At 43.1% G+C, this 14547-nt stretch overlaps 1 protein-coding gene across 1 annotated transcript in view; it reads right to left on the bottom strand.

Annotated features, from left to right (window-relative positions):
• Positions 1–14547, bottom strand: part of LOC147690048 (zinc-binding protein A33-like) — a 348579-nt gene that overhangs the window by 129011 nt on the left and 205021 nt on the right. Inside the window, exon 6 of the mRNA XM_086936633.1 lies at positions 1378–1473. Within this exon, the coding sequence (XP_086792759.1) occupies positions 1378–1473 (96 nt within the window). The remainder of the gene's footprint in view (positions 1–1377; positions 1474–14547) is intronic.

Here is a 14547-nt window from a genome sequence, read left to right on the forward strand (position 1 = left end):
TAAAATATTCAATTAAAGTTTAGAAAAGTTTTTAAAAATTTAAACAGGTTAGAACACACAAATTCGTCTGGGGGAAATTTTTAAAATGATATCAGGCTCTGCACGGATGCGCAGCTATATCTAAATTGAATTTTTTTAAGTAGGGCCTTCTGGCCTCAACTAATGCCGAGTTTGATCATACTGCTTCAGATCTTGCTCTCCTCCATTGCAGAGATCGCATAAGCTGGTCGCATTTTCCTTATGGGTCCATTTAAAAGACAATGATTTAAAAGGGAGTTACCCGAGCCGCAATAAAATTATACATCACCGGATTCCATGCTTTAAAGAAAAACGGATATAATGTAGAACCTGTTTGTATTCAATTGATTCTGCATAAGGTTCATAAAGATGCAATTTAAAACCGTGCATAATGTCTAATTCAAAACTGATCCTCTGCATTAGATGTTTTAAGAAAAGCTTCAGTTGGGCTGGAGTTCATGATTTCAAAAGTGCACTTTTGCAGTTTGATAATTTAAAAGCAATAATCAAGTTTGGCTAAAAATGAACTTTGTGGATTGTGGCTCGAATGTCTCCATTTTTAGTAAAGATCTTAAGGTGCCCTGATTTGCATGTAAAAGAATATAGCCCCATCTTAAAAAATTAGCAATGGCTCTGGCAAAGGAGATGACTAGAGAAAATTCCAAACATACTATACTCAAAACGGTAGCTCTAGCATATATCCACAACTGGAAGGTTGTGGTGTAGTTGCAGATAACTTATTGACGGAAAAACATTGGAGAGCGTATTGAATCTCTTTGAGCCTTCTCCTACCTTTCCTTTAGAAGTTATGCCTCAACTGAGGGCCTTTGTCTTCTTCGGGATACAAGACATTGGAAGGATTGCCTAGCCCAATAAATGGCACCCTCTCCATGTAGCCTGGTGGCAACCAAAAGTGCACATTTAATATCTGATCTTTGATGGTCTCATGGCAGTCATACTTGCTGTCCTATTTCCAGAAATACTGCACCAGGAGTATGGACAGGTATGATAAAACAGGGTACTGGATATAGTAGGTCTACAAGTGAGCGACTGGACATTGCTATAGACCTGGCTGTGCAGTAAGCATAGAAAGAATATGTGGAATACAAAAGACACATCTGTAGAAACAGTGAAATGACAATAAATTCACAAAGCAAAATATGTTTCTTTTTTTTAAAGAAAGCCAAGTTCTGCCACTCCACAGGTATGGACCCGGCGGCATAACTTGAGCCATATAGAGGCTAATGCAGATGATTTGCATTTGTATCCATCAAGGCATTTCAATCCTAATATGAGAGGTCTAATGTTTAAAAGTGTTTCTTGTGTTATAATTATGAAAACCAAATTGCGAAAACTCACCTTATGCTCTGAGATCTTCTGTTCTTGCTGTGCTGTCAAAGAGCGTAGATCCGCCAGGTGAGATTTCACATGAGGTGCAGCAGCAGTCAGCTGAGCCTACAAATGCCAGCAAAACTTCCTTTAAAAATCATTTTTATTCACTGCCCATTCAGTCTACACGCCACTGCCAAAATATTACACAAGATGCATTAAATATTCTCCTGGAAACAAATTTTCCATCAACAAAGAGCGCTTTTATTTACTAAACCATGGGATTTTCTCTGAACCAATGAAGTTCTCGTCACAGGGAGTAAAATGCCTAGACCGTTACCTAAGGATGTTAGGTGACACAGAGTGCTGTGGATTGTATATCCTGTGGTGACCTGTCAAGTGAAGTCAACATTCAGTATTACCCACTAAGATCAAGCACAGTATGTTATAGCCCAGTGGCATCCATAAGGTGGAATATCCACATTGACATTTGATGGAGTCTGCAGATATTCATTTCATTTCATTTTATTTTATTGGGTTGTGTATATATAGAGCTTGAGTGGACCTAAAGGACAGCAAAACCCCTTATAAAGGACATAGAGATGTCCACTTCCTGGGGCTCATGGCCTGAGAGTACAAACAATGACTATTGCTGGTCCCATCAACTCACCTAGGGCCAGATGTAGGTAATCCCAGATTACCGATTCTTAAATACCGAATCATACCGATTCGGTATTTAAGAACAGGCAAATGGGATGTAGGTAATTTTACCGAAAAAATTACCGAATCGGTAAGTTTCGGTAATTACATTAATTTCTATGGGCCTGGAGGCCCATAGGAATGAATGTCAATTACTGAATCGGTAAATACCGATTAGGTAATTGGGGGAAACATTGAAGGGTGGCAGGATGTCACTTTGACATCCTGTTGCACCCCTCAATTGTTTATGGGTGCACATGTTTCAGACATACATGCCCTAAGGGCATGTATGTCTGCAATATGGCACTGAAGCAATTTGCATAAAATTGCTTTTTGGGGGGGTTTTCCTTATTTACCACCAACTTGTAGTTGGTGGTAAATAACGAATCCCAAAAAGGGGAAAGCACTCATTTGAGTGCTCCCTACATTGCTAATTCAGTAATTTACCGATTCGGTATTTTAAGGAATCGGTAATTTACTGATTCCTTAAAATACCGAATCGGTAAATTCCCGAATTAGCAATTTGGGCACCTACATCTCAGTAGCCTAATTCCGGTCGGTAACGGCCTTTATTCAGTAATTTCGGCCGTTACCGCCCAGAATTACGCTTCCTACATCTGGCCCCAAATCCAGTTAGCTTTTCAGAATGAATAATGAGCAAATGCTCCACATAAATGAACCAAATGTAACTTTGCCTCATACATTTTCAATGGCAATGTCAATAACTGGAATTGACCATTCCATAGGTGAGCGAGTGAAGCCCCAGCAATATCATTTACATAGCTCAAGGGGGGTGTATATTGTAACATTGTAATACATTTGTAGAGAGGAAGAACATAAGAAGAGGCGCTTTTCAGTTGACTCATTAGGAGGCTTGTCAAAGGAGGCCACAATAGCGTAATTCTGTTGATTGCAGTTACAACTACCTCTTATAATTAGTACAATATTTGTAAAATAACTCAAAATAATTATGTAATGAGGTACTTGAGGATATGAGTAAGGGGATAAGCGCACTACCAAAGAACAAAAAGTGAGTGATTATTGGAACGCTGAACCCAAGCCTCAGGTAATTACTCTGCGTCATATTATGTCCATTGTTTTTAGCTCACTGTGGATCTACAAGCAAGGAGAGACCTTACGCAAAGTAGTCTCTGCCCAATCCCAACAGACACAAAACAAACAGAATGGCAAGACGATCTTCTCTTAGTAAGGTAACGCAAACAACTCCAGACATGCCTCTTCCATGTTGTGCGTCATGTGAGACATGCAGCTTTCAGTCTAGTGGCACAATTGGGTAAGGATCGGACATCTGGGCATAGCCCACTCTGGGATCACCCAAGGGAAGAACAATAAGAATTCACAAATGCCAGGCGTGCGTTTTCAGTTACAAGTCAGACCTTTTAGCTTTGTTAGTGTTTGTTTAGTAGACCCATCGTGTGCATCTTTGGACGCAGAGCAAAGCAAATTTCAACTGGAGTTCTCACCTGCAGAGAGGCCATCTCAACTCTAGCGCTGATGAGAGAATGGCGATGTTAAGGAGAGTCCAAAGGAAGAACTCATTGGCTTGCCGTAAACCAGCCTCTAGGGTGAAGCCGCAACAAATATAAGGTGTCGCACATGGAACAGGGAGGCATATTTAAAAGCCCCCATCGCCGCAGGAATGTCACTTTTTTTTACTTTCCCATGGCGATACGGGCATTGCCTTATTTACAAAGCAGTGGTAAGCCACTTAATGTGGCTTAACGCTGCCTTGTAATTAAGGCACACTTTCACACTATACATAGCGTGAAATGGGTGGACAATGGGTGTTGTGGTGGGCATTCCGGCGCAACAACCATTGATTTTCACACTGACCCATATTTACAAGGGTGCTGTAAACATGGGGCAGCACCAGAATTAATTGGTCTTAGTGTGGCGCAACAAGGAGAAATGCTTTATTTCTCCTTGATTTTGCTATTTCAATGTCTGCTGCATTGTGCAGCACATATAGAAACAGCAAAACGACATGCATGATTGTTTATGTGCAAGAAGGTGTCCCTTCCTCCACATAAACAATCAGTTTAAAAATGAAGATTTGCAACTTCTATGTGTGCTGCACAAAACAGCACACATACAAGTTACAAATCACCATTTAATATTGTTTATGTGCAGGAAGCGACACCTTCCTGCACATAAACAATCTTCCCCCCAACACAAGCACCCTTGGTGCAAGGTTGCCTGCATTGGCACTAGGCAGCTGTAATTAGCGCAAGTGGAGGGGGAAATGCAGGGCTGCACCATATTGTTGTAAACACTGTGCAACCTTGCGTTTCAGAAGTGGCAGAGTGTGGTGTTAGGCCAAGTAGGCTAACGCAGCGCTCTGGCAACACAATGCCCCCTACCCATCTTTAATGTTATTCCACATGTATGAAGAATAACCACACATGCCTAAAGCAGCCATTTTGAATTTTGGTAATAAACCAGAAAAGTCTATACATAGCAGCGGCAATCTACGTTTATGTAAATGCTGTGGGTTTGAATATTGCGCTCTAGGAAGTTGGAGGGGGTGGGTAGTGCTTTGGACTTTACATCTGCCCTAATGAAAAAAAGCCAGATAGAGTGGGCAACTGCAGAATTGAAGACCTAGAAATCCATAATGGTGCAATCATAATCATTTCCGGAGAATTTTGTTGTTGAATGTTGAAGGAGAGCACCTTTTCCTCTTCAATGTTAACAGTGCTTCTGTGCTGCTGCTGCATTTCCTATTCCCTCAATATTTTGTGCAAAGTTTTCCCTACAGCCCCATCTCAAAATTTGCTCCTGCATAGTGAGGTAAGTGGACAGTGGCGGCAGGTGACATTTGAAAACAGTGGGGCGTACATTTTTTGCCGTACTGCAATATGGCAAGCAAAGGTTTTTAGATACTAACCCAGAGCTGAAAGTGCACATGCCAGTAGTATCATTTTACCATGGGCTTTAGGATGGTGAGTTCTGACTTATTTTTTTTATCAAAATGTTATATCCAGTGTTGGGCAGAAAGTCCAACAAAAGTTGATTCTCCAACATTACATACACTGTAAAGCACATGGAGTTCAAATGTGTTTATCTCATTATGTGGACGTAATACAGTGACACCAAGAGTGTCACACATAAGGCACTGACAGGTCACACACAAGCACATGGAGGACATGGAAATGTCACATATAACGATTCTGCAAACTTGGCAGCTATGATTTATACTTATAACCTGAAATGTGAAACTGGAAAATACCACTGTACAAAGTGATGAGTCACAAGTCAAGACTTGCTGCTTGTATCACACATGAAGTGGATCGCTAGTTAACACCTGGGTGAGCCATTGCTTCCTCTCGCCCCTCACACACACAAGCACCTTGCTCCCTCTGTCTCAGGTTTCTCACGCATAGGTTCAGTGAAGGATACAGATGCCCAGAAGCTCCAAGGCACCAATGCCGAGCCCGGTAGCCATGTTTACCCCCCCACCCCCCCTTATGCACCTTCCTCTGCCAGTGCACCAGCTCCGCTCTCCTCATCGAAGCTCTCTGCTCGGGTTCAAGATGCTCCCACTAGGATCTATCCTCTGCGCGAACTTGGCTGTCTTCTCCCCTTCACCCGGCTTCTGCTACATCTTTCCGAATGTCCGTGAACTTTAACTCGGTAATGCACCTCTGGAGACGCCTTCTCGTTAACATACAGGGACTTACTTTTAAATGCTTATGAGGCGAATTAACAGATGTCCTGGGAGCACAACAACAGGCTTCGCGCTCTGTCGGTGTACCTCGGTCCCCCCACGACCAATCAGCACACTCTCCTGAGGCTCAAACTGAGCTCCATCGAAGCACCTCAACCATACCCTGCAGCGCTACCAGTGATGGCAGTAAACCCTCATATAATGGTGCCAACACTCTGACAATATACCACTGAAGCCCACACGCCGCTCTGCCAATGGAATTCAGTCCAGCTCTGAAGCACCTTAACCAATGTGAACCACAGCACATCTCAGAACTGTTTATGCGCTGCAACCTTCATCAAATCAAACATATTAGAAAATGAACGCTACCGTGCATATTTACCGATGGACACAATAGACTCTCCCACCACTTAAAAACACAGCATATATATATCTATCATACTCAAAGCAGCAGGCTCCGTTTGGGCAGGTATATACTAACACACTACTAAGCGCAACTCAATGCCCTTGAACCCCCCCAGACGTGAAAGCGATGCTGAAACCCAGACAACATGACGTCTCCCAGGGCTGAAATAACTCACTTGCGCCAGTAGTTTAAAGACAGTAATATCTCCTGCAGACCCACACTGTGAAGAAATGGTGCCAAAGTGGTGGATAGAGGGGAAGGAGGCACCCGGAAAGCCCACGCCACGGATGTTTACAGGAACTGATAAGATCGCCAGAGACTTCGCGAGCAGACAAGCAGAGGTGCGGCCCTTTGAGTTTGCACTCTGCCTACTCCCTCTTTGTGTCGGAGCCCGAGGCCTAGTGACTTTGGACCGAGCTGAATAACACAATGGTGCGGACCTGATCCAGCGATAAGATTGTGGCTGACCAGTTAGTCATGGTAACTTGCAGTCTTCCAGAGAGCCCGGAGTCCAAATGTCCGCAGAAGTGAGATTTTGGACCAGAAGTAAATTTTTTTAATGAAAGAATGATGCTCCCAGCTGAGATACATTAGGAAAGTTAATCGATGGGGCTGTTGCAGGTGTTGCTCTGAGAGGTGTTAGAAGTGCAGTGAAATGCATTTAAAACCCTCGGTGAAATTCACATACTCAGCGATCCAGATGTCAGTTTCTTACAACTGTCAGGTGACTCTTAGGGACGGGGCTAGTCACTCCTTTTATCGTAATTTCCGGTCGACCGTCTAACAAATAAGCAACTTCCTGTCAAGTTCACGCTGGACCAACATTTCAGTGCCACTGCCAACGGGCTGTCATTGCTACTTTCACGAGATGAGAGTTGGCATTACCACTGAGAACCGCGGCATATAAAATCACTTCGCAGCCCACGTGCCCCATAGTGGCTGGCTGCTGGCAGTCACGGCTCGCTCACAGTGGAGGCCAGGGGGGGTGGGGGGGGTTTCGGGGGGGATAAATAAAATAAAAAACGTATCTGGTCTTGACCGGTCGAGTCAGCACCACCTCTGCTCTGGGGTCACGTTGCCGCCTAGTGCTGCTGGAAAACTCTCTCATCCAATCCTGGCACTGCCAGCAGCGCCAGGATTGGTTTAGGGCACCGTTATTCTTTGCCCACCGCACGCCCATTAGGAGACCGAGGGGCTCCTAATGGGCATGCGCAAGGCAGGGAATACACAAGTGCGCATGACAGGGCCCGGCGAAAAATTCGCCCTCGGTCCTTATTCTTGCGCACTTGTGTTGTGCTGCTTCCTGTCCCTAACAATGCCTGTCACTCAACATGAAGCTGGACCCCCCACCCCCTTCCAGACTCGGGGGTTGCCGGTCCGACATCATGTTGTTGCTGTTGACTGACATGCAGTTCAGTTCTCCCTCGCTTCTCTGAATTTAAGTACACGTAAACGGAGAGTTTACTTAAGTTCAGAGACCCGAGGAAGCTGCGGCCGTCGGCGGCTTGTGGGGCAACGCCCAGGCGCCCCCAATGGACTCATCGCCACTGTAAGTGGAGCTGCAATTGACACCAAGCAACATACAGAGGAATGTGGTGTTTTCTTGAATAAATGATGCAGGAGCCAGTTTCAGGTTGGTGGGTTTATTCAGCCTTATCCACACACGGACATCAATCAACTGCAGATTGTTGAACACACAGAAACCTCCCAACAACAAGGTTCTACATAATGTCATATAGAACGGCATATAACATTCCATGTGTTAAGTAAACTAGAATGAAAGTAACCAGCATTAAATAAGAGAACATCACACATCTCCCTTCTTAACAAAAAACAAAAAAAAAACTGAACATTGTCTTATATAATAGAAAAGAATGATTATGCTGAAAGAAACATTAAAAACAAAGTCTTTCACATTTTGGCCCTATTGAACATAGTTCTTCATATAAGCAGGAAGTATGCGCACTCTTGAACTTCTTTTACTGACTAGTTCGGAATTGCCAGATGGAACCGACGTAACAGGTGACTTATTCATTAAGTCACTTTGTGAGGAATTATTATTATGTAATGCAGACTTCTCACAATTAACTACCACAACGCGACTCTTATTCCAGATTCTCCCATCCCTGGCTTTTATGGCAAACTTGAAGACTTTTACAACAGGACTTACATTAATATATTTTGACCAGGGCCATGTTCCAACCGGAGCTCTAATTTTTAACAAATCACCAACATTCACCTTAATTACTTGAGCATTTTTCTTACCATCAAAATAACATTTTCTAATACTTTGTTTGACAATTTTCCTTTTTCTCCAATCTCACACTTTATTATGAACAAAACCTTTATTAAGTTTCATCCAACCGGAGCACAAGACAGAATTGGGAATCCAACCCTTGAACAACTCAAAGGGGAACTTGCCAGTGGTCAAATGAGGTGACTGTCGATATGCAGTGATCCTGTCTTGAAGCATAACCTTCAAATCTAAGCCATTGACCCTTGCCAGTTGAATACTTTCCTTCAACGTTTTATTGACTCTCTCAATAGCCCCATTTGTTTCCGGATGATATACAGCACATTTTTTATGAACAATACCTCTGTCACGTAGAAAACTTTGAAAAACACTAGAGCAAAACTGTAGACCATTGTCAGACAAAATGCTGTTGGGGAAACTTTATCTTTTGAATAACTCGTCTAAAAATGTGATTGCACAATTTGTTGAAATCTCTCTTACAGCACCAACTTCAATCCATCTTGAATATAAATCTAAAACAACAATGAGATACTGTGTGTCACTGACACCATGCAAAGGCCCTACAATATCAATTAAAATTTCATCTCAGGGATGCCTGGGCAGTTTTCTACAAACCATGGGAGATTGCCTTGTCTTGAGAATCTTACCACTAGCACAACACTCCATGCACTCACGAACCATTCTTTCAACGTCAAGATCAATTCCTGGCCACCAGAAATGTTGCCTCAAAAATGATTTTGTCTTGTCAATTCCAAGATGACCGCGATACTAAAAAGTCAAGCAGTCTTTTCCTTACACCTAAAGGAGGAACAAGCTTGTTTCCTATAGCTAAAAGACCCTCCACAACAGAGAGCTCATTGGAAACAAGAAACCAAGTTTTCTCAAGTTTACCTGCGCAACATCTGTATAGCCTTCTTAATTTCAGCATCCTTCTCAATTTCATTCTTCCACTCAGTCTCGTTTACAGCTCCTTCCGTTATTTCACATACATTGACAATTTCATCATCATTTTGATCTTCATCATTATCACATATATTAACTGAGACCAATCTTGATAAACAATCAGCAGATTTATTTGCCACACCAGGAACATAATCCACATCAAAATTAAATTCCGGTAAAGAAATGATCCACCTCTTATCCTGGAAGAAATTGAATCAAGACCTTTCTTAGAAACACATCTTTTAAAGGCTTATGATCCGAAAATACATTCACTTTTATGCCCCAGACCAGATTCCCAAACTTCCTCAAAGGTCAATTAATGGCCAGTGACTCCTTCTCAATAACTAAGTCTTGAAGCACACGCAATTAAACAATCCTTTCCCTGCTTTCTTTGACAGAGAATGCCACCTAGGCCCTTATCACTAGCATCAGTCATGATATATGTTGGATCTAAAGGATCAAACGCCTGAAGCGAAGAAACCTTGCCTAGTTCATCTTTTAAGTTGACAAGTTCCTGTCTACAATCATCTGACCATTCAAAAACACAGTTCTTTACAGTAAGTTTACGCAATATGTGAGTTTTCTTGGCATAATCCGGTATGAACTTACTATAAAATTCAACCATACCAAAAAAGGAGAGTAGTTCTTCCTTACTAACAGGTTCAGCAATATTGACTATGGTATCAACAAGTTCCTTCTTAGGAAACACACCTTCACCTGTTATCCTGTGACCCAAATAATTAAACTGTTGCACACCAAACTTGCATTTATCTTTTCTCAACGACAACCCAGCATCTCTTAGTCGCTCCAATACTGCAGAAACACGACCATTATGCTCTTTCATGGAACTACCAAAAATAAGCAGATCATCTTGATAACACTTTACACCACTAAGTCCTTTGAGTACACAAGACATTAGAAGCAGCTGAAATAAGCCCAAAAGGCATTCTGAGATACTTGTAGGTACCCATGGGTGTGACAAATGCAGTTAACTCCTGAGAGGATACATTAAATTCGACTTGATGATAAGCCAACGCTAAATCAAGAGTTGTGAAATATTTACCGCCAACTAATGTTCCAACCATTTCATCCATGTTTGTCAGGGGAAACTTGTCAACGATTATTAAGGAACTACATAATTCGTGCTTACTAATGGGGATCTGTACACATCTGTGGAAATCCGAACACATCTCAGAAACCAAGTTAGCCAAGGCTGAAAGGTGACTCCTCATACAATCAGGCCAATAATTGATGACAGCTGACCCAAAGTTCCTTTCTGTATGTTGTATGTAGTCGTGATTTGAGGTCTTGATTGAAACCTAATTTTGCCTGTAGCTTGGTCCTTAAAGTAATGAACGGAAACCTTGAATTAATATAACTTACGTATCGTCATTCTGGCCACATTCCAGACTTTGCTGGTCTGTTCTGCACAAAATACATGACGTTTGGCCCAAACCGTTAACATCAAAGCCAAAGTTTATTGTTTCAGCTGTTAACCATGCAGTAGTTAAAACTGCTGTTAAGAGCGCTATTAAAAGCACACATTTCTTGAAAACATGTGAATTGCAATCTGCTGGGAAACACAATCACAATTAGACACAGTATTGCATTCTAACATACCAATCATCAAATTCATGAAATATATAAAAGTTGAAGTGACTGCAATAAAACACTTCGGTGATATATACCATCCCATTAAAAACAGTCAACCAAAACATTGGGGACGCATACAGTTTATGTAATTTACACAGTATGAACCAGGGCTAACAGCACAGTGCATGCAGAGCCTCTTGGGTTATCAAGCTGAACGAATCCCGAGCGCGGTGGACAGTTCTTTCAGACAAGGCCACGCAACCCATAGAAATGATCCTACTGTAGATATCATCCGACCTAATGCACAGTGCCATTGCCTACTTAACACATCTAACTTCATAAGATTTGAAGAGGGGGAGAAGCCATCACCGTCCGGTAGAATCATATTTACTTCAGAACAGGAGAAAAAGGGTTGAATTCAATATCCCACTGTAACTACAATCACAGCACTTAGATCCAGCAGCAAGCCTGAAGATTTGGGTTAGGTAGTCCCAGGTCGGCAAGCTACCCAACATGGGGCCCATATTATGTAAAGGGCGCACTTTCCCTGTTTGCGCCGGGTGCATATTAAAACAGGTGCGTCGGGTGAAAACAGGGAAAGTGTGCCCTATTACTTGGAATGCTCTGCCCCCAAGGCAGCAGCAAACTCGAAAAACAGAGCTGCTACTTTGAAGCTGCTCTTTGTGTTTACAGTGCAGGCGGTAAACCTCCTGCACTTTTAAAGGGTTTAGAGACCCCCTTGCAGGCGAGTGCAGTAAGTGACTGCACTCATCTGCAAGTGGAAGTCAGGGGGGTCCATGGGACCTCCTTTCTCCCCTACAGAGGGCTGAAATCAGGGGGAGCACTGAGAGTGCACCTCTTGAGAGCTTCTTTTCCTCTGCGACCCATCCATAATATGGTGCAGGTTCAGAAGCAAAGGGATTATATCATTTGCCTAGGACCCTGCTCCCATGCAAATGAGGGAATGCTCTCTTCAGCCCCTTCTGTAATACCAATGAGCCCCGGGAGCGCACAAAGTAAGCGCAAACGCCTGTTGTGCCCCTAGGGCACTTCTATAATATGGCCGCTGTTTTTTATGTACATCGTTCTCTTTAATTAAGGCTAAAACACATTTGAATACTAAAAAAAAGGTGAAGCCATTGGTGTTATTAAAATATTTGCATGCAATAGACCCTGGCCTCAACCCAGGCTCTTATTTGTCTGCATTTATATGTGGTATCACTCTTTAATTAGATCACCAGTATCCTGCCTAGTTTTACAGGGGGCTGCCAACAGGGATTCTATTCCTAGGTCGTTTAAGATAATCTGTACATGAGACGACCATGTACTTCCCCTACACTTGTTGTAATTTTTGCTCCCCCTAGAAGACCACTAAGGGGGTACCCAGCCCCACCCTCAGCAGAGTTCTTAGGAAGTTGTGCTCAGCCACATTAAGTGATCGCACATTCGCATATTCCCAGAGCTGCCACTGCCCAAAACTTGTAGATTTGCAAAATGACACTAATCCTTCTGGTACGGTCTCATGCCTGAATTTCAGTACTGCACCTGCCATTTGTTGCAGGACTAAAGACACATGGTTACTTCAATATAAGTTTCATCAAAAGCAGATACCTAAGTAGGCAAACTGCTTGACGACTTCTAAAGGTACACTTTTAATCGTGAGGTTCTGCTTAAAACTAGGAAATGGCCTTAGTACCATATTCTTTGTTTAGCTACCATTAATAGTCAGAGAATTTTTGGCACAGCATCACTCAAAGTACTTTAATAGCCTATGAGTGGCATTCTCTGTGAAGGAAGAGGTGTGGCGCCGCGGTCAGGGCGACTGACTCCGGAATCTGGGGACCATGGTTCGATCCCCGGCGACGGCAGCAGATTAGCCCAGCACCATGTGACTCTGGGCAATAGCTTGCTTAATCTTCCCGATGGCCCCCAGTGCCTAGAGACCCTAACGGGTGATTGTTCGCGCTTTACAAAATGTGGATTAATATCTGTTAAGGACATCAATACTGCATCATCCGCATGAAGTAGTAACAGCATCTCTTTTCCAGCTATATTAGAGGCAGCTAAAGGGTCTTCCATTAAGTATTCTGCTGCATCATTCAAAAAAAGGTAAAAGTATCAACACGCACCCTTGCCGAATGCTCTTCTCAACCTGGAAAGGTTCAGCACATTCCCCACCTGGGCCATACCTTATTCTAGACATATTACTAGTGTAGAGAGCCTTTATAGCCATCGCCAATGTTGAATCTACTCCTGGAGCTACCAGGGATATCCATAGGTACTCTCTATCAATTAAATCAAAAGCTGCTTTCAGATCGATAAATGTAGGATACAGTGATGACTTCCTAACTATCGTAAATTGATAGGCAATCATATATAATTGGATTGCAAGGTCGATGGTGCCTATTCGCGGCTGAAAGCCAGCTTGGACTTCTGTCAAGATGTTATGGGCATCTATCAATCCCTGGAGGTGATTAAGCAAGACTCCTAACATTTTGCTCGGCCCATCCAGACGGGAGATCGAATGGTAGTTGGATGGTCTATCCCAATCGCCCTTTCTTGTAGGATGGCACAGTGATGGCATCATGAAGGGGGCATGGCATTGCCGGCTAGTGCTGCATTAAAAACTTTAGTAAGGATGCTGGCCCGGAAGTGGGGCTCCTCACAATAAATATCAATAGGCACTAAGTCAGGGCCTGGAGTCTGGTGTCCCTTCATATCTTTTAGTGCTCTCTAGACCTCGGGCACTAGAAAGTTGTTTGCATGGGGTCCAATACAAGAGCTCCCCTGGGGTGGCTTAGCACCTGTTGGTCCTAGCGGGTTAGTGCTATATTGAGTACTAAAAATGCCTAATTCACGCCACTGGACCAATATGGGTTTCTATGGTGTTTACTGTCCCCTTCTCAACCCGTGTTACCAATTCCCAGAACCTTCTGGTATTTCATCATGTGAGGCCCACCTCAGTTCCCAGAGAGCTAATTGGTGTAGCAATTTCTTAGTTTTTAGAAGGTGTTTATACACAACCCTGCACTCTCGGAATAGCAATTCATCCTCTGGACTAGAGTGACGCTGTACTAAGGCAGAGGAGATGCCTCCCTTCATTTTAAAGCATTGTTCATCCTACCACCTGGTCCCTAGACTTCGTCTCCTTCCCTTGGAGCCCATGGTTTAAGCTCAAAAGAGCTTGGGCCATAGGGCCATCACCTCCTTCACCATCCCCTCATAAGCTACTATAATTTCCCCATTGTCAGTACTCAAGGATACCAAAATTATGGGTCTGAATCTAACCATTAGGTCTTCCAGCAGTGGAGGTTCAAGATGATATTTCTCAGAGCTCCATCTTATTCTCCTTCTGCTATCAGATAGGGTGCTCATTGGCCCAAAATTCCCCTTCCGTGACTTTTCCACACTGCCAGACAACCATGAGCACAGTTTTAAACAGAGTACCACAGGGACATGATCGCTCTCCACCCTTCTAACTACTGTCAGGTCATACACACATTTCCACCCCTCTATATTGATTAAAATATAGTGAAGTAATGTAAGGCTTCTCCTGTTATCAGAAGTTGTCATGGCAGTACTATCTGAGGGGGTACGGCCATTAATAAAGTGCACCTC

The sequence above is a fragment of the Lissotriton vulgaris genome, chromosome 9 (genome assembly GCF_964263255.1).
Source record: "Lissotriton vulgaris chromosome 9, aLisVul1.2, whole genome shotgun sequence".
Taxonomy (NCBI): Eukaryota; Metazoa; Chordata; class Amphibia; order Caudata; family Salamandridae; genus Lissotriton; species Lissotriton vulgaris.